We start from the raw sequence: 25,947 nt of genomic DNA, 5'->3' as shown, positions 1-25,947 counted from the left end.
AATAACAAGTACATTACGTTTTTATTAATTTTGTTAGATCACTCATCTGCACAATTCGTTGATATGCGCTATGGTGACCCGCCTGTGCACAAACGTCAAAGTCAGACGCCTGATTAGATTTTAAAAATTGGGCACAGCCAATGGCCAGAACGAAATATGCAAAAATTACTTCTTTTGAAAATAATCTATTTCTAGTTTACTGCTTTTTGTGGCCGATACGTGTGGTCACATGGCATCTTCTCCTAAAAGTTAGAAAAAGTGAAGAAAATCGTCCATTTCCAGATTCCGGATAGGTTTGAATAGTACTCAACATTACAAGAGACCTACATCCGCCGATATGTTTGTATATATTAAATGCTTGGGATCATCAAATTCATATATAACCATGATTTGTATAGATAATTATTCTTCATTTCTTAAGTAATTTGTAGAGCCTAACGTACCTAGCTCTTTATGAAAATCCAATAAACAATTTCTGCCAAACTAACATTTACTCGTGTCTAGCTAAAATTGTTTATTTAACACACGCCAAACTAACTTTTAGCCCTGCTTGGCAAGGAGAAATCCTAAAACTGTACAAAACTGATTGGCCCCTCTCCGAAGATCAGTTCCCCACAAAAAGTAGACATCTACGCACTGTAGATAAAATTGCTATCGACATACCAACTGTGTCTCCCCGTTTGACAACAACCCTAACCTAGGCCTTTTGAACCTTTAAGGTCCTTGTGCAGACGACACATAGTGAGTGATACTGTTGCTCGCAGCGCCAATGTTGGGATCGTTATCTATTTGATTTACCTGGATCGATAAAAAATTCGCCTGTTGTCTTGAAGGACTTCAAACTGAATGATGACGCTAAATTCTGTGTAAAGGAGCCTAGTGTAGGGTACCTGTAAAGTGCGAAACGAAATCGAAACGAAACGAAACGAAATCTACCGAAACGAAACGTAATATGTCTAAACGAAACCTACCGAAACGAAACGAAACCCACCGAAACGAAACAGATTGTATAATCGAACTCTTTTATTTATAATAATTGAAAATGGTATGTTAGGCCCCTGTTAAAGTTTACACGTATAAATAAAATTCGCCTAGTGTACTCTACATTACATATTAGGACTGCAGAAACATCTGAATAATGGTGTTTTCCATTGCGTTCAATCCTAAATGTTTGAAAGTACATTTTTATGTTTGATGATGTGCTGGAATTTTTTTAATTTTATTGTTTTACAATGCTTAACTAAAATATTTCTAATGGTCATCCAAAATTTGAATAAATGTTGTTGAGTTATTAGTGAGATACAACACTCGCAATTCTTTGTTATGTAAACAAGGTTTATGCAATGTTTTTGTTTACATTAGACTGTTTAATTGAAAATAGCGTGTTTAAGACAAAATGAGATGTGCAAAAAACTAGAAAATATTTAATTGTGTTAAGAATTCACTTATGAATTGGGAAAAAAATCTGCTTTAAACAGAATTTTTACTAGTTTTTTAACCCATGTAAACAAAAACATGGAGCGAACCTTGTTTACAAAACAAGGATTTGTGGCCTCTGTATATCCCATATACCGTGACTACTGACATTCAAATTTTTGCTGATCATTACTAATACCTTAGTGAAGTATTCTAAACATTAAAAATCAAAGAATAGAATTTGAAAATTTTCAGCTAAAATCGTGTTCATGTCGCTTAAAAGTAAAATAAGATTTTTTAATCATCTAATTTTCCTTTGATAAAAACTGTTTAGGCTAATTATGTATCGCATATGGGAATTTAGATGACCATTAGTGTTTAACCTTCTATAAATTTTTTTGAAGATTAAACATAGATAAACATAACATTACTAACGCAGGTACGTTAAAGGGTTTTTACCACGATTTTTATTGCTTGTAAATTTATATGAAAATGTGGTGTTTTGAATCGTGCTATCATTATTTTTTCGATATAAAGCGTGCTTTAGTGATTATTTTGTATCGAAAGTGCAAAAAGCCAGATATGCATATTCTCGTTAGAGATTTTCGCGCCATTAGTATGTGACGTCATACGTGTCAATCGCGGTGAAGCGATAAAGCATGCAAACATTTAAACAAGTTGTGAACAGCACATACAGGAGGCTGTTGATACAAAATGGAGAGATTCAACAGTTACAAGTCCCATTATATTGTGTTGTATAGTATATAGCTGTAATAATCAGCACAAAAAAGAAGAGCTTCTTTAATTTTACCAACGAGCCAAGTCGGAGAAATGTTGTGAGCTTAGAACTAAATTTAGAAATACTTCAAACCAACGGAAAACCATCTTCAATGACGAGCCAACATATTTCATTCTAACCCATTTAATTCATGATATCGACATTTCTGTTTACAAATTAATAGGCTCGTTGTCCTTCAGACTGGACATAATCAGAGACTGCCTTCAGAACTCTTATAGCCTACCAGATATTGAGGCAATTGAAGTCGCCGCGGGTCTGGCAACCACATAAATTTCTGTGTAGCATACTTTTTATATATATGCAACTTTGATTTCATGTGCAACGATATATCCCCCCCCACGCTTGAAGTTTAGAGTATTGACACCATGTACGAAATGACTACACGGTCAATTTTCCTCTGTCACACACTGGAATAAAACTGCAACAGTAGCACACTACGCCGCATAGTTTTAGCGACTTTGTATACACCGTGTGAAAGGTCATAAACTAATATTATTGATAGAATCGTCTGTTTAAGAAAACGTTTAAAGAAAACTCCATAGCATCAGTGCAATTTGTAAAACATGGACTATATGGTTTCGTGTTTAAATGTTTAAGAATTTTTTTCTTGCGTACTACTTTTCCATTTTCTATTAAGGTACAGCCGTGATCTATTTATAACAGTCATGCAATGACGTCATACAGAAGCGCATGTTTGTCATGTTGTTATGATACAAAATGTTCTCATTTAAACAACCAAAAAAGTTTTTAAAAGTTAGTAAGCTCTCTCTCTCTCTCTCTCTCTCTCTCTCTCTCTCTCTCTGTGTGTGTAGGACATATTTTAAGAATTACGCAGCTTACATGCATAAATGATAAATGGAGCTTGACCTGCCTTAATATACCCGCGAAGCATAATCAACATGTGAGCGGCATTTTGTAACACTAAAGGCAATTGAGTTGGCTGAAATATTGTATAAAATCTAAAAGAAATGACCTATATATCTGCATTCATTCCAGAGCATTCCATCCATAACAATCGGAGGAAGTCTCATCGACACACCACCTTCTCAATCAAGACTCATTCCGAACTGTTTAGTTGTTGAGGAACCGAAACGAACACTGTACATTTATTTTTTGATATAGTTAAATAAGATGCCGGTGATAACTTCTTTTGTTCGTTGTGAAGTATATATATCAATATTAATCATATAAGTAATACTAGAGCAAACGAGAGGTCTTCTGTCGGAGCTGTGTGACATAAAAACCTTGAACTTGACCATATGTCCTTGGGTCAGGTCCTAATGCAGCCTCAGTTAACATGAAAATCTGTTGTAAATGTTGATTGAGTATCCTTGATGTGAACCTGACTCTTGTCGAGTCAGTGTTTTATACATTGCCTGTTAATGTATTGTGTAAAACGTCACTTCCAGCTTCTTCATTAAATGTGTTCATAGTTTGCAACACGTGTTTTGTGTGAGCTTTACTACATAATTGGCCTGTTAACCCAGCTTATTTACAGTAAGTATGAAATCTAAATGTTTCTTCATTACTTGATATGCCCAGGATAGGGTTTGTATTTTCTAAAAAGTTAACTTGACAATGTGACCATGGGTCAAGGCCAGGACATATTCTTTGATCATATGGAAACTTTTTATCAGTATTAATTTAAAAAACATTGCCATTAGTAGATATATATTTTGTATATAGAAAACTAGTGCTTGCTTTCAAGGTTCTTAATAACATGACACCAGAATATATGAACGTTTTTAGTTTTGTCAGCCAAGTTAGTTCCAGAACAAAAAGAAGTAGCGGTAGTGGCATTTTATATTTACCAAAAGTTCGAACTGAATATTATAAACGGTCTTTCAAGGTATCCTCCACAATTTTATGGAATCAGTTGCCCGAGTCTGTCACATCTATTACATCTTTTAAATCAGCATATTTGCAGCATTATTTCTCAAATAAGTGATATATAGATATGATGTATGTGTTTATTTTTTCCCCTAGTGATATTGTGTGTATATTTTATGTATATATTTTATTTCCTGTTATTATCTCATTTATCTGTCAGTGAATATGTTTTATACAGGACCAAACTGTAAACTAGTCATTTGTACTAATTGTGCTATCTAATCTAAATAAAAGAATTTATAATTATTATTATCATATATTAAGACTATAATCAATTTTTAATTTTGAGACCTTTAGAAATGGTGCAAATGACCTTACATCAAGAATATTCATGTTATGGTCATTAATAATCTTTATGTGAAGAATGAGCTTACGATGTATTTTTAAAATTAAATGACATTTGATACAGGAACCGTACATATTGAGTATGTGTGTGTGGGATCTAACTTTCGCCTTCTTTCCCTCTTGATATGTTATACGTAACATCATCCCGGGAAAAATTATTTGAAATACTTATCCAGTGATTTTACAAAAGACGAATTTTTTAGAAAGAAAATAATCAACTGTGACAGGAAGATAAGTACTGTAACGATATAAGTAGTTTGGCTACGCTGGAGATTCTGACTTCTCGTATGTACTTATGAAATAGTTTGAGAATTTAATATATATCATTGAATTGAAGCTATAAAGGTGTACTATAAATTTTTATCGTTAGGTGTTTAATAAATTTATATTACTCAAGTATATGCGTGTATGATCTCATTCCACGAATCAGTCTTTTGAGGCGCGCGTGTATGTGGGATTAAATTCTTTCAGCATTTAACTTTTCAGTCCCAATAATGAAGAAAAAATTACTATTTGAATTTATGAAATTTATAGCCCAGGACATACAATAAAGGTTTATAGCTGTTACCAATATTTTATCATACAACAAAATTATGATAGCATAATATTCAGACTGAAGAGAATAATTCATCGAGTTTGAATTATTTATACATACAAATCAAATAAATTGCTCTCAAATCTTGAATATTTTATTAAACTTTAATATCTATCTGCGTAAATACATGTAGGTATATTATGTACACAGTGCGCACAGAAGTAGCGTATGAATTTCACGCCAGGGGCACGTGCCGAAGTTACATAATTTGGACCAGGAGTTCTGAATCAATGTTTAATCAAAGTCATTGTTTTTAAACAATAAAACAACAACTCATTTGAAATGAGACTGGTCGGCCATGGGTTTCTGAATATTCTATACGAATGTTTAGATTTGGTTTAATCATGATTATAAACTATTGATTTCAAAACATGTTCAAAAATAATTCGTTATGTTTGTAAAATGTATCCATTTTCTTTTTCACAACGAAGAATTTGAGTAAAGCTTGTGTGTTCAGTTAAGTAGTGTGAAATCAAAAATCGCAGTCCAGTATGCAGCAATGAATCTCCAATATTAAACGCACATTCAATTAGACATGATTGAGAAAAGAACTGTATATTAAATTGCAGATTTTAAAATTGATGCCTAACTCAATGCTCTAGAGTTTTGAATTTAAAACAAATCAAACGTAAGACCAAGGACGTATAAACAAGTATATACATCCCCGGAAAGACTGAATTATTCGAAAAATCCAATATGATCAAAAACATAACATTCTGTGTTATATTTAGGACGACGATGTTTGCTTTGTGTACATGCCCTGGTTCACACGAGATGATTCCTCGAGGCGGTTACGTAATTGTAAACAAAAACAAACTCCGCGGTGTATGTAAAATGCGGGTAGTTATTAAAGACTGAGTTGTTATTCTATGCTTGAAGGTTTGTTTCTTCAATTAAATATATCGTTGTTTTAATAACAAACGTAGAAGAGATAACCTTTTCCTCTTTTTTCTTTGGAACGATTGTTTATATTAAAGCTACTAAAATAATAATAAAAAAAGAAAGTTGTCGATAGATGATTTTTAGAGGAACCATAGATCACGTTAAAACCTTATTTTAAAAGAATATTAGCATTTCATGAAGTCAGATTTATCAATTAAAACAAGTTTATTTAAGTTATACGCATATTTCTCCCCTTCACCTACCTAATGATACGGTTACCTGTTTGCAGGTCAAGCTTTTTACTCATATATAACACAATACTCGAGCAAAATATTATGTTTATGAGATCAATAAGATGTTAAAGAACAACTTTTCCAGCGAAAGCCATATCGAAATCTTTACCGTTTTTGAGTTATAAAGCGAAAACTTTGAAGATCCCCAGATCCCTAATTGAAAGGGCCAACCCTTTAGGGATATCAAAAGAAAGCTCTTAACATTTTGCACAACTTTTGTTCTACACGTCTTAACAAAATATTTTTAGTTTGAAAGGCACAAAGGAAAATATGTGTAATTTTTTGCTCCTTTGGGCGTCCTAATTTTTTAACCCTGTCAACCACCATTTCGAACGCTGTAATCAAAAAACAAAAAATCGATGTGCACAACTACAATGCTCATACTTTTCATTTTCAATGCATTTTCTGCTCAAGCTTATACAGTCTCGGAGCCTTTGTCTGGAAACCAAAGCCCCTAAAATTTCATTCAAAGGGGAATAACTCGTGAACAGAAAGAAATTTCTGAAATGTAGTACATTATTTTCAAATTGCTCTGTAAAGTTTATAAACCCTGACAATTTGAGCAAAATCCATGCAGAAATGAGCGAGATCTGAAGCTTCAAAGTTAGCGTCTAGGGGAAAAAAAGAATAATAAGAATAATCTTAAAGCTGACATGAATTAATAAATATAGTATAATTCTATATGTCCGCCATATTTCTCTGCTAATCCGCCATATTAGTTGGAATTTCTATTGTTATATGTATCGGGGTTCGCATGGTATATAAGGGGACGAGCTTTGCCACGCTTCACTTCACATCAGTGTCTTCGATTTACCTGTGCGGGTAGCTTCGACAGGTAACACGAACATCTCCGATACTAATTTATAGGACATCAAGAAGAAATGAAATCACGTTTTGGAACACCACGCAGTGCTCAAAATCATAATAAACATATCGTACAGTAGTAAATCATTCTAAATATATATATTTGGATAAATATATATATAGAATGCCTTTTCTTTACGTGAACGTGCGTACATTTGCAGTAAATATGTCAAAACTATACAAAAATGCGGCGAAATATTTATCTTTTATCCATTGATAAAATGGAATAAGCAAAGAGTATACAATCTATACCATTCACAATTACTTCAAGTAAAAGGCAAAGACATAAATACTACTGTACTTATAAAAATGGCATGCATGCTCGCCATGAAAACGCATCGAATGCGAACGACTATTTACCTGGGCCTACTCGTAATATCTGTAAAGGACCGCAGATGTACGTGTACACTTGTCGAAAATACTCTAAGTAGTAGTAAAACTCTCTTTATGTGCATAATCCATGAAACAAAACGATAAACTCCATTTGCATTCCAACAGTAAACAACATTGTCCATTGTACAGACTGCGACACACTTAGCCCGTGCCGATCAGCTATCTTCAATCAAGGGAAGTATCAGAGTATAATATTTACCCTGTATTGCGCATGAATCCTTATACCATATGATTTACTGGTCAGAGTATTGCAGATTTATAAATCAGGAAATTATTTAGGTACATAAATTTGCATATACAACACTGTACGAGTGTATGGGATGAGAGAGAGAGAGAGAGAAAGAGAGAGAGAGAGAGAGAGAGAGAGAGAGAGAGAGAGAGAGAGAGAGAGAGAGAGAGAGAGAGAGATAACGACGAGAGAGAGAGAGAGAGAGAGAGAGAGAGAGAGAGAGAGAGAGAGAGAGAGCCGATGATCTTGTAATAATCGTGCTCTTATTAAGACAAATGATATCGTTAATTCAATAAAAAGAGAACAGTACTAGTAACTCAATATTGCTCTCATTAATTGATAATACAGATTTATTTGATTCATTTAAAGCACGCATTAATTAAAAATTAAACATTTTTAAATAATGTTATTTTCAATTACTTCATTTTATGCTAATTTGGTGCTCAATAGATCTTATATATCTATGCCATTTTGCGTTATTACATTCTGCGTCTAACTCGACGCAAATTGTACTAATGCAAAATGTAATAATCGAGTTTATCATAGTATGCGTCGTTATCAAACATCAAGGGGAGAGGACAAGAGTGTCTGTCACCCACCTTTAATAACAATATCCATTTTTTGTTAGTTTGTAATGCAAATAAAAGTATATTGAGTGACAACCCCTCCCCCACTTACCCCAGCTTGAAAGTTCTGATAAGTAGAAGTAGAAGAAAAAGTGAAAGTAGAAGACGCACACCACCACCAATTAAGAAAATGAAGATATGAGGCACTCATAGTAGAGGACTCTAACCACCCCATCCGACCCCCAACGATTGAAGAAAATGAAGTGTAGGGGGGAAATTATTGAGGTAGTCAAAGTAAAAGACTCTTTAACCCTACACCCCACATTAGGACTTTGAACATCGGACAAAACATCTTGGTTTGTTTGGGTGTTTTGTTTTATTTTATTGCTGTGTTCGTTCATCTTTTTTAATTATTATTTTGAATGGCAAGAAATTTTGAAGAATCCAATTTTCCATTTTTTCCCCTGTTGTACCCCCCCCCCCCCCCTATGAAAAATGACGATACATGTCTGCTTATTACATGTACATTTTGTTTTGCAACACATGCATGTATACTAATTGTATGGTGCATGTACAATTGCACCCTTTACCAAGTTTTCCTTCATTTACACAGTGTAAGGAATGGTAAACCAAAATCACAAAACAAAATGCATAAAGACCAAGATATTTTCAAGCGTAGGAACTTCATTAATGAATACATCAATACATGTATTCAGAAAAATCGCATGCATGCATTGCAGGACTATAGCATTTGTGTGTTTTAACGTTTCTGTAACATGCCATAATGATTACTTTGACGCTTGAGTGTAAATTATTCATAAATATTTTCATTTCGTAGATCTGGCGCAATGGCCATACCGCTGTACGTAGAAATTTCAAATTCAAATGTATTCGATAAGATGTTAGTATGCATAAATCAGTAAAATTCGTGTTGAGCTTTTATTTGATATGATACAATGTCAATATACTGTAATGCATTAGTAGGATATGCAGAAGGCAAGAGTATAAACATTTTCTTTTTTCATTATCAGTATCAATATCTATATGATCACGAAAAAACATTATATAATTTATATCCGGATCCATTTATACCGATTTAGATATCAATAAAAACAAAGCTGCATAGTTTGGGAGAGGGGTTTCTAATGAGTCTGATGAAATTAAAAGAAGGAACCCAACATTTGCATTCAAACTAGATATACTTCAACATGAATTCATTTCTGCTCTGACTGAAAGCATGATTCTAAATTCGGGAACGAATCTTGCATACAAAATAATTAATAGGGGAACACATAAATTCGAGCTCCTTTGGAATTTAATGAAATGTAGATATGCACCTTTCTTTCAACACGAATTGATATGTTGTTTCAGGCATGAAAACAGGGGGTTGGGGTGGGCAGGAAGTCTGGTCTGCTTTCCCCACTTTTTTTTGACAATTTACTTTCCCCCCGTTATTCTAATATACAAAGTCAGTATTTTCTACATGCACAGTTCAAACTAATATTTTTTTTTTTAAATTTGTAATGAATTCAATTATAAGCATCAACTCCTGTAAATTTCCAATACATATTTATATTGTCAATCACAAATTTTTAAATAGCTGGAAATTTTTAATGCTTGAAAGCTTACATTTATATAAATGATCAATTTTCTTTCCTTCTGTGAAATGATATATTAGAAATCGAAGTAGGACGGTCGCTCTCTCTCTCTCTCTCTCTCTCTCTCTCTCTCTCTCTCTCTCTCAATGAATATGGACATACAGAGACCGTAAATAATTATGTGGTTCCAAAAGAGACAACAAAACTGTATTTTCGTTTATAAATTTCCTTTCATATGTGTCTTTGTGTAATGAACTGTTTATTATGGATTGCAAATGTAATACACGCATTTGCACACAGATGTATATTTTCGATCATTATTCCCTTATTTGTATATCCAAGTTTGTATATGATCATCGAGAAATTTTGAATAGTGCACGCAATATATTCAACCAGATATTAGATTCCCCATTTCTATAAACTGCAAAACCTCGACCAGACAAGCATTCAATACAGGAAAATTTTTCGACTCTGACATCTCCCCTGATTGAAGACACACTGTTTGGCACGGGTGAAGTGTGTCGCAGTCTGTATAATGGAATGAAAACGTATTGTAAAGTTCTAACGAGATACAAATGGAGTTTATCATTTTGTTTCGTGGATTTATCAGAATAAAGAGAATCTAATATTTTCGGTAAGTGCACATCTCCGATACCTGTTGAATAGACGCCCGTATTTGATACTTTTTTTGGCGGATTATACCTTGTGCATTGCATATTATGCATATGGCATGCACCTTTATTTTGCAAGAATTGATATAAATAATATATTTTATGCTCTTTGGCTATTCCATTCTATCAGTATGTAATTGACAAATGATTTATCCGCATTTATTTTATTAGAAAATGCAAATACTTGCATGCACTTAGAAGTATGCAAGAAAAGCTTTTTTTTTTTTTTTTTTTTTTTTTTTTGCATTTTTGTCTAACTTATCTAAACTTTCAGAATGTTGCATTAGTATACAATCAATATTTTGTAATTTTGAGCAAAGCATAATGTTTTAAAATGTTATTTTATTTGTTTCTCATTCCCTATATATTACTATTGGAGATGTGCACTGGTCGAGTCCACCTAGAAAAATCACTCAGGTGTGACAATCACATTTGGGGTATATACGGGTAAAGTAAATTAGGCTACCCGAAAGAAATATGGCGGATAAGATGAGAAAGGTGTACGTATTTATTAATTCATGTCAGCTTTAACCAGCACAATCAGTACAAGGTCTTCCGTTGTTACGGAAGACCTTAATAACATTTTCTCCGTGATAATTTCTATCATGCTTGGTTCATCCAGTTTGTGTTCTACCAAGCTCTTATCTTGCTCCTCACGAAAATATTAACAGCTGTGAAGGAGAAACTTCAAACGTACTGTACGACTACATATGCCAGAAGTGGTGTTAATCAAATGTGGATTCTAAAATATTCTTTAAAAAAACTTTTAGCTAACTTGAAATCACAAAACTTTTCTCAGATCAACAACATCAAAACCAATGACTTTTCAACACTATACACGGTCATTTCTTACGATAAATTAAAGACTAGACTTTTTGAAATCATAGACAGTTGCTTCTTCAACAAAAATGGAAAACGGAAATATTCATATCAATTCATATCTATTGAATAGTGATCATAAGAATTACTTCGTTAAACACCACTCTGATTCAACGCACAATTATTCTGACGATGAAATAAACAATATGCTAGAGTTCTTCATTGACAATATCTTCGTGTTCTTTGGTGACCAGGTTTTCAAACACTCTGTCGGAATTCTCATGGAGAGAATTGTGCTCCTTTGTTAGCTGACCTGTTTTTATATTCATATGAAGCAGAATTTATTCACAAACATTGTCAAATGCTGATTTTAAACACCTTTAACATCAACTTATTCACCAGTAACCTGTCTCGAGTTAAAACTGATGACGAACAGAAGAATCTTATAAACCTTTTAGTCCTTATCCTTATGAACTTTATAATCCTTATCAACTTTATCATTTTAAACCTTAAAAATCCTTATCCCTATAAACCTTCTAATCCTAAAACCTTATTGTCCTTATACACTTTATCCTTATAAACCGTATAGTCCTTGAAAACCTTATAGTCCTTCTCCATATAAACTTTACAATCCTTATCTTTATGAATTCCTTAAAAACTTGAATAGTGACAACATTGATACTGGTACTGGTGAGCAGATACTCAACAGAAGTTGTAAAAAGCACTTGAATCATAGGAGGCGTCTAGAATAACCACAATGACTCGCCTTCATATTTCTTTGTGTGTAGGCCGTGACGAAAGAATCATCCATCATCAAGTATGACGGTCTTTTAAATCATGATTCTTACTTTTCACATGACAGAGTTCGCATTAATTTTTACCTTGTTGGCTGAAATTATTTAGGAAGACTACGGAAAAAAAATTCACTGGCAAAATATATTCGTATATTTTAAAAAAATATATATTCAAGGGGATTGGGAGGGCGGGACTTTTTAGCAACGAGACAAAATACACTCACCTCTCAATCCAACTGATTCAAATATTGCGACGTCAAACTCAAACAGCAATAACGTCATCTACAGTATGGCATTACACGCAAAAATCTAAGGCGCGGATCTAAGACGCAACATTAGCCATCGTTATAACAATTGAACTTATTTTGTAAAAGAAATAAATCTTAGCATCGAGTAGGTAATATTAAAGACGAATATCCAGACTGAGAGAAAACATATATGTACATCATTCCAAAGATTAAAATGATATGCAAATTTTAACCATACAGCAGAAAGGACGTTAAAAAGCATATATTACATATGGAAAAGCAAATTAAGCTAGCACATGTACTCTATTTCTATGGTATTCAGTATCATGATAACATGAGTAAGTATTCATTTATGTTTGCATTAATATAAAAATCATGAAATGTTCATCAGTCAACTGATTCAAGTTGTATTGTGACGAGTTGAAGTTGTTTGACATATGATCCAATGATAACAGTAAACAGAAGCACTGCAACGACACCCAGAGCGATGATACACATCACAAGAATAGCCCTTGTATATATACTGCCTCGGTAATCCTCACTTGTATCGATGTTTAATATCGTTTTGATATAATTTCATTCTTAACCGTGGGTTTCACTGTACTATTCATCTGATCTATTGTTTCATTTCTACATGCAAGTATCATTATGATAAAGTGGAAATAATGAACAATGATCAATAAAGAATGCAAAATTGAGGGACAGGCTAGCCTGGTCCCACTGGACACACCCGAAAGGAGTAAACATCCTCATGTGATCAACTGCAAGCTATCTATGTTGATCAGACAAACAAAGTAATCGGAAGAAAAACAACTATGTAAAATCAGTTTAACAATCAGCATAAAGCACGTCAGATAGCATTGAAATTTTAACTTTTTTTAACTCGAGGTAAGCTACTGACAAACAAGTTGATGGTACAGGGGTTTCAACAGTCTCGATTAAAGTCAGCATTACGCAGATTCTATGGTCGTTATAACGATCTAGTTCGTCAATACAACCTCGCAATAGGTCAAATGTTGTCTGACGTGTTTCATACCGATTGTTAAGCCGTTCTTCGCACACTGATTTTGACTGCGGATAGCTCCGTTTACCTGATCAGGATATAGGGCTCACGGGGGTTGTGACCGGTCAATAGGGGATGCTTACTCCTCCTAGGCACCTGATCCCATCTCTGGTGTGTCCAGGGGTCCGTGTTTGCCCAACTATCTGTTTTGTATTGCTTGTAGGAGTTATGAGATTGATCACTGTTCGTTATCTTCACCTTGCATTGAACCTAATGACAGGTTGCAATAATTGCAAATTAGATCATTATAACGACCATAGAACGTGTAAAATGTTACCTGATACATGAAATGTGAAGATAATGAACAGTGATAAAACTCATAATCCTATAAGCAACAATAAAATAGAGAGTTGGGCAAACACGAACTCCTGGACACACCAGAGGTTGGATCAGGTGCCTAGGAAGAGTCAGCATTCTCTGTCGACCGGTCACACCCGCCGTGAGCCCGATATCTTGCTCACGTAAACGGAGTTAGCCATAGTCAATATCAGTGTGTCACGAACGGCCTAACAATCGGTATGAACACGTCAGATAGCTTTTCACCTAATGATAGGTTGAATTGGTAGACTAGATCGTTATAACGACCATATAATTTACGAAATGCTTACTTTAAACGAGGCTATTGAAACCCCTGCATTATAAACTTGTTTGTCAGTAACTTGCCTCGATTTGCAAACTGACCATGCATAGAACAAGTTCTTGTTGAACTCATCCCGTTTGTCATAATGTTTTCATCAAGCTGTTGTCATAAAATTCTACATCGTTAATCAAAATGATACACTGATAAACTAAATTGAGAAATTTTCATCGTGAAATAGTACTGAGATGCAAAATTATAAGGTAATAATCGTGGCTAGTATTAGAACGCAAAATGCAACATCAGAGTATCTAATCAGAACTTGTAATTTTTGTCTCTTGTTTAAAACGCAAATTGAGGTTTAAATACCTAAAAATTGCATGGCATTTCCGATACTGTATATAAATTTCTTATTCAACTAGTGTCATTTTAAGGTATCCGATCCATAAAAAAACATTTAGTTTAACAAAAAAGTCAATATCTGTTGCACTAAGTCTTTTTAAAAATCAAAATGCTTATCATTTAGTTAGATATAGGTGACAGAGAGAATATATGATGTCCAGATTTATTTCTAATTATTTAGGTTTTAATCATGCAGTGTTATCTCCCCTTGTAAAAATGTAGAATGTTTTAAAAATATTTTCATAATTTGTATTGTGACCTTTACTTTCTTTGCATATTTGAAGGCCATGGTGATAGAAATCTTTTCACCATGAGTTTTCTTTCAAAATTATATTCTAATTGACGTTATATGTCAGAGATATGTTTTTCTCATAGGGATTAATATTAATCTCTATAAGAAATATTTCTTGTATACCTTGTCAATTTTGAAAATCACTTTGGTGAATCATTTTGTAAGTTAATTATCTTTGCTTTGATACCAACATTTGTGTTCCATAAAAAATTCTTGCTGAAAATGGAGATATTATGAATTGAATACCCTAAGGTCTGAAACTTTAAGAAATTAGGGCGATGTTGGTTCTATCGTAACAATTATTAAGTCCATATAGAGCTAATAATCTAACAAAACTACAATTTGACAACGAGAATGGTAAAAAAAAAGAGCCATGGATTTCTTTATGGATGAACTTGCTTTACCAGTTTTTCAAGCATTTCATGCAGACTTGGATAAGTCAGCAGTACGCCCTCAATGGGACATGTGGGTCAGACGTTTAGAGAATCTATGTGTGACACTAAAATCAGTAGATACTATAGTTCCTTACGGCAATGAACCCGATCAAGCTTTAGTTAACAGCATTATGATCGGAAACGAGCTTTGCTGTTGCACTTCGTGGGTGAACAAACTTTTGACATTTATGGGACTCAAAAAGGGGAGTCTGAAACTAAATACGCTGCAAGATTTATGGTCCTAACTGATTATTTTTTACACCAGAAAAACACTCAAATGGAGATATATACGTTCAGGAATTGCAAACAGAAAGATGGACAAACACTAGATGAGCACCTTACGGAGTTATAAAAGCTTGCTAGAATTGTGAATTTACGAATAAACATGTAAACAGAGAACCTCTCAGTTAATCCAACACTGCAGGTCAACCCAACTCTGGAGACGTTCTCTGAGTCTACCAGTCAAATGATTAGAGGACATTTTATTCAATTAGGACGTTCTATTGAATTATCTTATTCCCAGAACCTAGTTATGGGACGCTATGTGGATCAAGCTGTTAACAAGAGCAATAGTTTTAGTGGTTCCAGACAGTTCAGTCGCAGTGCTCAAGGAGGACAACGTTATCATTTGTTAAAGAAACTCAACAATGTTGGATATGTATTTTCACATTTATAAGGACATTCAACTCCGTCCAGCTCGAGACCAAAAATGTCTCAAGTGCAAAACAAGGGACATATGAAATAGGGCTGAAACGATACGCCCCCTTCACGATATGATATATATTGCAATGCTTATGCGGCGATTCAATACTTTCAATACGATCAATGTACAGCAGAAAACACTAATAGCATTGAAGAAAAATTAAGTACTAACATTCACAATCATAATTCTAAAAGCAAAGTGTTTCCAAACTGCCAAAAGGTAAGATGTCTGTTGGATCTCTACTCTGTAGTTTAAACCGATAAATATATATTATTACTACAGTAACTTGATCCGAAGAGTCGGATCACGTCGAGTTGACAGGCGCGGATCATCAGATCACACGAGAAGCGAAGCGTGTCAGTACGGAAATATTGAGATTAAGTAAATTGATAAGGACCACCATGATTAGGACTGTCATGAAAAACGATATCATCTGCATCCAAATGCCACCAGATGTTTTATCATTCTAGAAGGAGATCGGCAATTCTCTCACAGTGTGTTGGAAACAGATATGGTGTTGCCCTTAGCATCTCAGCCCAAGTATAGTATACATTTAAGTAGTTCTGGCCTTTCGAAAAAACAATGCACACTATTAAAGAAATTCATACACCAAACTGTAGATTAATACATGTACCACAATTACTCAATTATGCCGATTCCATGACGTTTCTCCATTTTAGGTGTCAATCACACAGTTATATAACCAAGTAGTATCGCTTCGAACGGCAGAACTTGTTTCAACTCTATATTGCTTATATATACTTGGGGTCTACAGGTCTACAGGTCGACAGGTTTATATGTTCAATGGTCCACAGGTCGTCAGGTCTACGGGTCTACATCTTAATATATTTAAGAGTCTACGGGTCGACAGGTCGACATATTAATATATGTAACGGTATACGGGTCGACAGGTCGACATGTTAATATTTAAGGGTCTCCGGGTCGACAGGTCGATATCTTGATATTTGTGAGGGGTTTATATAGTTCTATATAAATATTTATTTTTAATACAAAACACTTTGAAAACCTGTATACTATACAATCTGTACAGCAGTAGACATGTTTACTAGTCGGCGAGTAGACCAGTCGACCTGTACACCTGTCCACCTGTGTACCCGTCGACCTGTATACCTGTCGACCTGCTTACCTGTCGACTGGTCGACCTGTTCACGTGTAAACCTGTCGACGTGTCGACCTGTCGACCCTGTATTACTTAAGCATTAGCCCAACTGTACCTTTGGGACAAGAATATCTGTATAATTTTGTCATGCTGTAGACATCATTTACTATAAAACTGAATTAGTAAAGCATTAGTAAAGCACTTTTTGTGAGTCGAATTACTTCTTGACCATATGGAAAAAATACACTAGAATTACAAACACACATATCTTATCGGATTTTTAATGAACCGAATTACTCCTTAAACATATTGTAAATATACACAGGGAATACACAGGGACTACAAATACGTATACCATACTTGATCAACTCAACTGGAAATCTAGTGTTTTCAGCTTCAGGAAGTAAACGAGCCTGTTGTGTTATCGTTGATTCCTGTTTTTTGTAGCTAGAGAATCTGTTTTGTTGTTGCTGTTGGGCATTGAACCTCACAATGACATTGTCTATTATTTTTCTGCATTGTCGGTTGGAGGTATTGAGAGAAATTCTTCTCATTCTCGTGTTGTTTTGGAATGAGAGATCTCGGGGAAAAGATTCGGAAGACCTGAGGAGCATGGCCGGTTAAACAATGAAAAGGACATCCATAGAATTTCCGGAGGGTTACCTTATTGGGATTATCGATGACTGTTTTGCATAAAGTACTGAAGAGAAAGCATTGATTGTATAAATCTGAGGATTGATTTTAAAGATTTTTCTTTGTAGTGGCTGTAGCATTTTGATATAATTTCAATGTAAAACTTATACGGTACCAATTTTGATGCACCAGATGCGCATTTCGACAAATAATGTCTCTTCAGTGATGCTCAACCGAAATGTTTGATATCCGAATACTAATATTAGATTAAATGATAATAAAAATATTAGACTATTCAGGCAATTTAAACAAATTCTTAAGACAGTGTAAGTGTAACAGAACCAAACTAAAACATATCATAATGCAAAACATCCCTAAGTTCGATTGAAGCTTTCCCCCTTCAAATAATGAACAGTACTGGTAAATGTATATCTGTACAATGGTTGAATGGCAGGCAGTCCCGAATACTTGTGGAAAGGTTATAAAGTTTTACTAAATGATGTTACCTGAAAATAGTTTTACCATTTACTTTCGTATACCATGTGATCAAATTTCTAGAATATGGATCAGAGACATTGCTTTAAAGATACTTCTTCTCTTTTGTGCACAATGTCAAAAATACCTATTAATTGAAACATCTATTTTCCATAAATTTATGTTGCTATTAAAAATTTACAATGAAGTTTTAGAGCTATTATAGTGAAAAACAGTGTGCCAAAAAAGTGGAGTCAAATTCGTATAAGGATAAGAGCTATGTATGAGGGAGATAATCCTTAATTTTGAAATGAATTTCTAAATTTTATCACGACAATTAAATATACATCCGTATTTTCAAGCTAGTAACGAGGTATTTAGCTACTGGGCTGTAGAGACCCTCGGGGACTAACAGTCCACCAGCAGAGGCCTCGACACAGGGGTCATAATGTAAAACTTATACGGTACCAATTTTGATGCACCAGATGCGCATTTCGACAAATAGTGTCTCTTCAGTGATGCTCAACCGAAATGTTTGAAATCCGAAATAACAATGAAGTTTTAGAGCTATTATAGTGAAAAACAGTGTGCCAAAAAAGTGGAGTCAAATTCGTATAAGGATAAGAGCTATGCGTGAGGCAGAATTAAATATACATCCGTATTTTCAAGTTAGTAACGAGGTACTTGGCTACTGGGCTATAGAGACCCTCGGCGACTAACAGTCCACCAGCAGAAGCCTCGACCCAGGGGTCGAATTTCAGAATTTTGCTAATGCTACTATAGGCGACAAAATCACTTTCTGCAGAGAAGGAAGATGCCTTTAGAAATGGAGTTTATTGTGAATTTTTGATGGGCAAATTTGGTAAGTTTAACAGCAAAAAGTCTGGTATCAGATCCTTTAGTTGATTTTGTCGCCTATAGTAGCATTAGCAAAATTCTGAAATTCGTTTTCAACCACTTTGGCCTTAATATGTGATGGAAGCTCAGTTATCAAGTTTTGAACAATGTTTGTCAGGTCGTTTAACGGTTCATATAGTGGTATCTCATACTTGGACAAAGAAAGAGAATGAATGTCGCTGCTTAAGAGTGGTGGAGGTCTCTGGATTCCATGCAGAGCTGTTGCTAGTTATTCCCTCATTTCTCCTACAGCTTTCATATAAGTGTTAACACCCTTGGCCTCCAGTTCATCAATGAGTGCTTCTCTTTTGAGATGAGTGAGAGGATTTATGTTGGTGTCTGAAAACTCCTTCCAATGAACTCCAGCTCTGAAGATATCCATTCTACTACCAAGTGTTAGAGGTGTTCTCTAACAGAAATACCACAGAGACAGCTATAGTGACCTCCGCGTTGATGTCCAGCCTCAAACTGTCTGGCAGGGCCATCACCACTGAATACACGAAGAACATCATACATTACAGTGCCCTGATGATAAGTTGGAAGGTGGATGGAGTTGGTGTCTTCTAGTCTGGTTGATGTGTAGGAAAGCTGATCAACATCACTGGATTTGGACTGCCCCAAGATATACAAGTACGGCTTCTCCACAACAGACTGAACATCAACTTGAGGGTTGTCAGGGTACTTTTGTTGGAATTCCTCATCTGTCAGGAATATTGCAGGATCATACAGCGCAGATATCATAAAGCTGATGATCATGCCAGCGGATTATAAAAAAAGGTAAACTGACCCAAACCAGGTTATACTCGTATAACTTGCCCCAGAATTAAAGTCATTCCTTATAATTTAATGCAGGAGACAAAGATACTAACCTTTGTTTATCAAAATGTACATAAACTCGGCAAAAATACAAGTCAACTGAGCCGCGCAATGATTCACTTATAAACAACGACAAAGCGTTTACATGTACTGTGAGGGTCGCCATCTTAACTCGTTGTCAAATTTGTCTTAGTTCAACAGAGCCTAGCCTATTTATTAAATTATAGTATTGAAGGTGAAGTTTGTTATGCCAAAAAATAAAAGTAGACTATGCATGAAATGCGTATTCCGCTGCCCTTTAAAGATCGACTTTGAAGTCATTCATCTCCAACAGATTGAGAAAATACGGGAAATTGCATTGTTTAGGCCTAGATCTACCCAAGGTAAGTCTTCAAATATCAGAAAAAGCAATAATCTGCGGCTTTTAACTCTGTGAAAACTTCTACTCCATAAAATGGCTGAAATATTGCCAAAACAGCGTTAAACCCCAATCAATCAATACTACATGAAAACTTACCCTTGCATGCACTTTGCCACTAATAGTAAATCCAACACAAGAAAATATGTAAGCAAGTGACAAATCGCGATCCACGTGTCAATGTGAGTGACATCATGTTATAAAATGTGACGTATGATTTTTGTTTGCTTTGTTGAAAGGCGGATCAGCAATGAAACACCACCCCACACCACCCCCACCCCTTTCCCCAGTGAGAAATGTATTTGAAAATGAACAGAAAAATGCTTAAATGATAAATCATTAATTCATATATAATATCTTTGTTTTAATCTATTAATTTTTCGATCATCATACAGAGAAAGATAATTTACAACAGTGATTTGCGTACAAGTAGATACTAATTGACGACGAGAAAACAGTATGTGTATCAAACTGAAGTATCTTATTGTACACGTTGACTTTCTATTCCATAGAAGGCTGAAAACTGCTGCGATGTAAATTTAGAGAGAGAAAAAATAGTTCCGGCTTCTGGTTGTCAAGGGGGTGTGTTCCCATACCAAATCAGGTTATACGAAAATAACCTGTGTTCCTCAATTGGAATTTGACCAATCAGAGACAAAGATACAATACGAATTAAAATATATATAAATAATCAATAACATGTTTCAAAAACTTGAATCCAAGGGCAATAACTATGTTTTCTTTAAATTCTTTATCAAGTTCATTAATGCGATAGATTTTCCTTATTTTTTATACAGAACTTGTAAAAAATTGTTTCATGAAATTATTATGAATACTATCATATTATTTTAACCAGTTTTGGGGAAATTTTAGTAATGCTGTTGAAGAAAAATTGCAATTTTCTGATGTTGATGTATGATTTTGTATATGCAAGTCGTCCATCTTAAAAAGTATGATGACCTATATGTTTTATTTGATAATAAGAGTTTTAACTCTAATAAATTGAAATAAATAAACATTTTAAACTTTTATCAGATGATAATGCGAGTATGGAGTTACCTTAATTGCGTATCACATTGGTTTACTTGAAATGTCAAGCAACATTTTAATCATTTTATGAAGAAGAAAAATGTCTTTGTTGTTTTATCGGGTGATGAAGGTAGCTATTAATATTCTTACCCGAGTTTTTTTTAGACAGAAGTAATAAAAGAATTAGATAGGTTACATGGGGATAATGTTTTGATTCCAGCTGACAATGCTTGCAACAACATTGTCTTTGTTTGTAAGGCTCATTATTACATCTGCATTTTAAATGAACTTCGCATTAATTCCACATTGGTAATCGTATTTATACTCCAACTTCCCTTTCAAAAGATGAAATTCTTCAAAACCGTGCTTCAGTTTTAGACACATTTAATATCCCGGTCAATGGGCGAATGCATATGAGTTACTGTACCTATACTGAATTCCTAAACTACATAAAAACCCTTTCAAACAAAGATACATATCTGGATCCACAAAGTTCTCTACCAAGCCCCTATCTTTGCTCCTCACGAAATTATTAACAGCTGTGAAGGAGAACATTCGAACTTATTTTGCTACTGCATATGCCAGAAGTGGTGTTAATCAAATATGGATTTTAAAAAAGTCTAAAGAAGTTTTCAAATCGCAAAACGTTTCCCAAATCCATAACATCAAAACCTATTACTTTTCAAAACTATACATGACCATTCCTCATGATAAATTAAAGACTACACTTTTTGATATCACAGACTGTTGCTTCGTCAACAAAATTGTAAAAGGAAATATTCATATCTAGTGATCAGTCATCCAAAAACTTGCTTTGTTAAACATCACTCTGATTCCACACACAATTATTCTGAAGTTGAAATAAAAAAAAATATGCTAGAGTTCCTCATTGACAATATCTTCATGGTCTTTGGTGATCAGGTCTTCTAACAATATGTTGGAATTCCCATGAGTACCAATTGTGCTCCTTTGTTAGCTGACCTGTTTCTATATTCATATGAAGCAGGATTTATTCAAAAACTTCTACGTGGCCTCCAATTCGACATTTAGATATATCGACGACGTTTTGTCTATTAACAATAAATAACTTTCATTCATATGTCGATTCGATATATCCCTGTGAGCTCGAAATAAAAGACATCACAGAGTCGTTCACTTCTGCTTCATGCTTAGATGTTTTATTGAAAGTAGACATTAATGGTAAACTGACAACTCAACTGTACGACAAATGGGATGATTTCAGCTTCTCCATTGTCAACTTCTTTGCATTGTCATTCGGAAGATCAATGTGAAATGATCGATCTTCATAAGAAGAAGAAAATTCAAATGGAACAGGTGCGTAAAAGTGGAGGGATATTTTCATATTACATCATTTGATATTGAAGTACAAAATTTCAGAATTACCATCCGTGAAAATTAAAAGGAAAACCGCAGAACACTCACCGATATCAAAGAAGGGGAGTACTTTTGAATGAGAGAAGTATGTAATAACCTGTAGTGAAGAATTGAATACATGTACACGTAGCGAAGGACTAGTGTTGGTACATTAAAAAGATGAGATAGTTTAGTTAATGAATACCGTATAGCCGGTTTTTTTCCGCGGCTCTAAAATTTAGAGATTTGCTGGCTCAAAGGTATGCTAATAATTTTAGTCAGTAAATTTGGCGGAAAAGAAAGTAATCTCTCTTGCAAAGACTGAAGTTGCAATTAGGTGCATATTTGGCGAGTTAAATTTTGACGGAAAGCTATATAATCGCTAAAATAAGCAAAATCTATCACCCACGGAAAAACCCGCTATACTGTACCTCACCCCAACGAATTATCCTTTTAGAATTTTCAAGAATGGATAAAAGTACAATTTATCATTAAAGTCGTTCGTTAAGATCTATTCGGGAAAAAAAAGATTTCATTGCATGAGGCTGCGAGAGTACTTTATTAATATCTTAAAAACTAAAAAGAACAATATGCCGTCTTCAAATTTTAATTATGTAAATGGGAAAAATTGAGTATGAAATTTCATACGACAGCTCTTTAAAGAATCATCAATGCTTTTTACTTCCTTCTGTTACTTTTTGAAATATTTTGTGGGACGATAATGTTTGGCTTATCGATTGTGCAAGCGAAAAATCAATGTACTCACTTGTTTAGCAGCTTATTCCGTTTTCAGCGATTTATTTTCCTGTACCTTATGGAACTAAGGAATTTCCAGTCGCTGTTACATGTTTGTAAACATTCATTTACTATATAGCAGCTTATTCCGTTTTCAAATTAATATAATGGCAGTTTTGTCACTTTTGTCTACGTAACGAAATAAACAGCTATGTATATTATTTGTCAGTTATGCCAATATGAATATATACAGTGTATATACCAAGTTTTATTTAGCAAGATATTCCGTTTTTTGGCTTTACGGAATAGACAGCTATTCATTTTGTGTTTTGTTTTAACACCAATAAAGATGCTTTATATAGAAAGTAGTGGAAATAAGAAAGTAGAACATGAAAAATAAAGAGAAATTAAGTTGTTCAGAGCACATCACAAACTGTATAAATTTATTGCAGGTGGTCAATTTGGAATTTTACACAAAATCGTCATCGTCTGATGACCAAACAAATGCAGCTTTTGCATATGGATTTTTTGGTTGTTTGGCTTTCTTCGACTCTTTTTCTTTTCAATAAAGCCTGAAAGATGGCACACCTTGTCCGTTCGATTCCGCTTGGAGGAATCTGCAAGAAAGTTGACAATTGTAAATATATTTCATAAATTTATGACATAAAATAGACAAAACATATGATGGTGGTTTATGTTCAGATTGAAAAAAAACAGTAATGATTGTATTGTAATAATTGCTATAAAAAAGTATATAATTTTTTTTACCTTTGGTGTATTTTCCTTTAGACTGTTTTGAAGATGGCACATTATAAGCAGATGCAGCTGAATTGAAAGTAAGAAATGCGTAAATATATGTGTATCGTGTATATCAATTTACAACAACATGCATGCACATATACATTTGATATGTATGTATATTTTATTTCTAGCTAGGACGAAAGTTCAGTACTTGTATATATTTAAATCATTATTGCATAACATTTCTGTGTAAATGTGTGATGCACTGCACGTTAAGAATGAGGCTACTTAAGTGACATGTCGGGCTTTATAGTTATATTTACCTTTCTGTTTTCCTTTTATAGAGGAGTTGGTTTTGGAAGCACTACATAGCAAGATAAAAGGTAATACATTAATGTATATATCAAGTGCAGGTATTAATTTATTCTTAACCTAATGAAATAGGTTACCTCATCTTGTGAAAATAAAAGGAAAAAAATTCCATGGGTTTACGAAGTCTGCAAAAGTTATACTCGCAATGTCGTCAGTTTTCCGCTCCCTGCAATTCCCGCCACTTCTACGACTATCTCTTCCCAACGATTCTGACATTCTGGTAATAATGCAGTCTAATGATATATTTGAAAATTATTATTCTTATATAGGGTTTACCATGGGTATGTCACACGAAACATCCCCTGATGCGTTGAAATGTAAACGCTATAGGAAATGAACCAATGGTGTAGTTTAACGCTATAGGAAATAAACCAATGGTGTAGTTTTGAGGAATATGTAAACGTACGCAAATTCTCCCGAAAATGAAAGCGTATGCAAGTTTTATTGGAAATGTACACGTTTTCAATATTAATGCTGACTGTCTTCGTTTTCCAGCCAAAAACAATCCTCTGCATGTAAGCATCCCTTTAACAGAAAATGAAGACGTGTGCATATTACATGATAATTTAATGAACATAAATGAAATTTGTTTAAATTCCTTCTCAAATGTCTATGTTCGTACAAACGAACACTACCATCCAGATATTCATAGCTATGTGTCGGGACGTTCCATGCATACAATGAATAGTTCCTGCCAGACTCGTATAATTTGCAATATTTATTATTTCAGAATGATTCTGACGATTTAATTGAGTGTAATCCTTATTCTACAAAAGTTGAGAAGTCTTACCTAAATAAACTTTGGAAATGTCTCCATGCCGCCTGGTCTCGTGCTAAGTTCATTAAGTCGGCCCACTCGTAAAAGACCAGCGAGTTTAGTCCATTCACAAAACAAAATGTGTACACTATTATTCGTTGCCAACGATGAATCACCCGTGTCCAAAATAAACGGCACACCTGCAGTGGCCATAACGATACAAGACCAATAATATCTTGTATCTCTATCCATAGCAGATAGACGACCTGATTCATTGACGTACGGAACATGTGATGAATGTATTGTATGCTTGATTGCTTTGTCATCTTAGTATATGTATATCGTCTTTATCTTCAGAATAAATTCAAATAAACTGTATCATAGATTTTCTTATCAGTATGGAATCCATGTTTTCCTCTCTCTCTCTCTCTCTCTCTCTCTCTCTCTCTCGTTTGGACAACAAATTTTTTTTGTAATGGCTCGATGCGGACGAAATCAGAAGTTCGTGATTAGAAAGTGGCGTTTAACACCTGTTCACTGGGAACCAACATTTTACATTGTTCCATTGAATTTTAAAAGCTTGCTTGTTCTGTTCCTTGTATTAAAAATCCCTGCTATATTACTCAATTATGATCACTTTTTAAGAATTTCCCTCTTTGTAAACCATTTTTTTCATAATAATATTTCCCATTGAAGGGCTTATTTAAG

At 34.3% G+C, this 25,947-nt stretch overlaps 1 protein-coding gene across 3 annotated transcripts in view; it reads left to right on the top strand.

Moving 5' to 3' along the window:
- Nucleotides 1-4,351, top strand: part of LOC125677135 (uncharacterized) — a 65,329-nt gene extending 60,978 nt beyond the window's left edge. For 2 of the 3 annotated variants that reach the window (XR_008800884.1, XM_056157724.1), the window contains one exon: nt 3,212-4,351. Coding sequence is in view for 2 of the 3 variants with exons in the window: in XM_056157724.1 (XP_056013699.1) it covers nt 3,212-3,227 (16 nt within the window). In the remaining variant the exon portion in view is untranslated. Of the gene's footprint in view, nt 1-195 lie in introns of all 3 variants that reach the window. The other variant, XM_056157723.1, reaches the window with a different exon arrangement.
- The last annotated feature ends 21,596 nt before the right edge of the window (nt 4,352-25,947 follow it).

This window comes from Ostrea edulis, chromosome 3 (assembly GCF_947568905.1).
Source record: "Ostrea edulis chromosome 3, xbOstEdul1.1, whole genome shotgun sequence".
In the NCBI taxonomy this organism is placed as follows: domain Eukaryota; kingdom Metazoa; phylum Mollusca; class Bivalvia; order Ostreida; family Ostreidae; genus Ostrea; species Ostrea edulis.
Note: the sequence above shows the minus strand (reverse complement) of the source record. Positions and strands in the feature narration are given on the sequence as shown.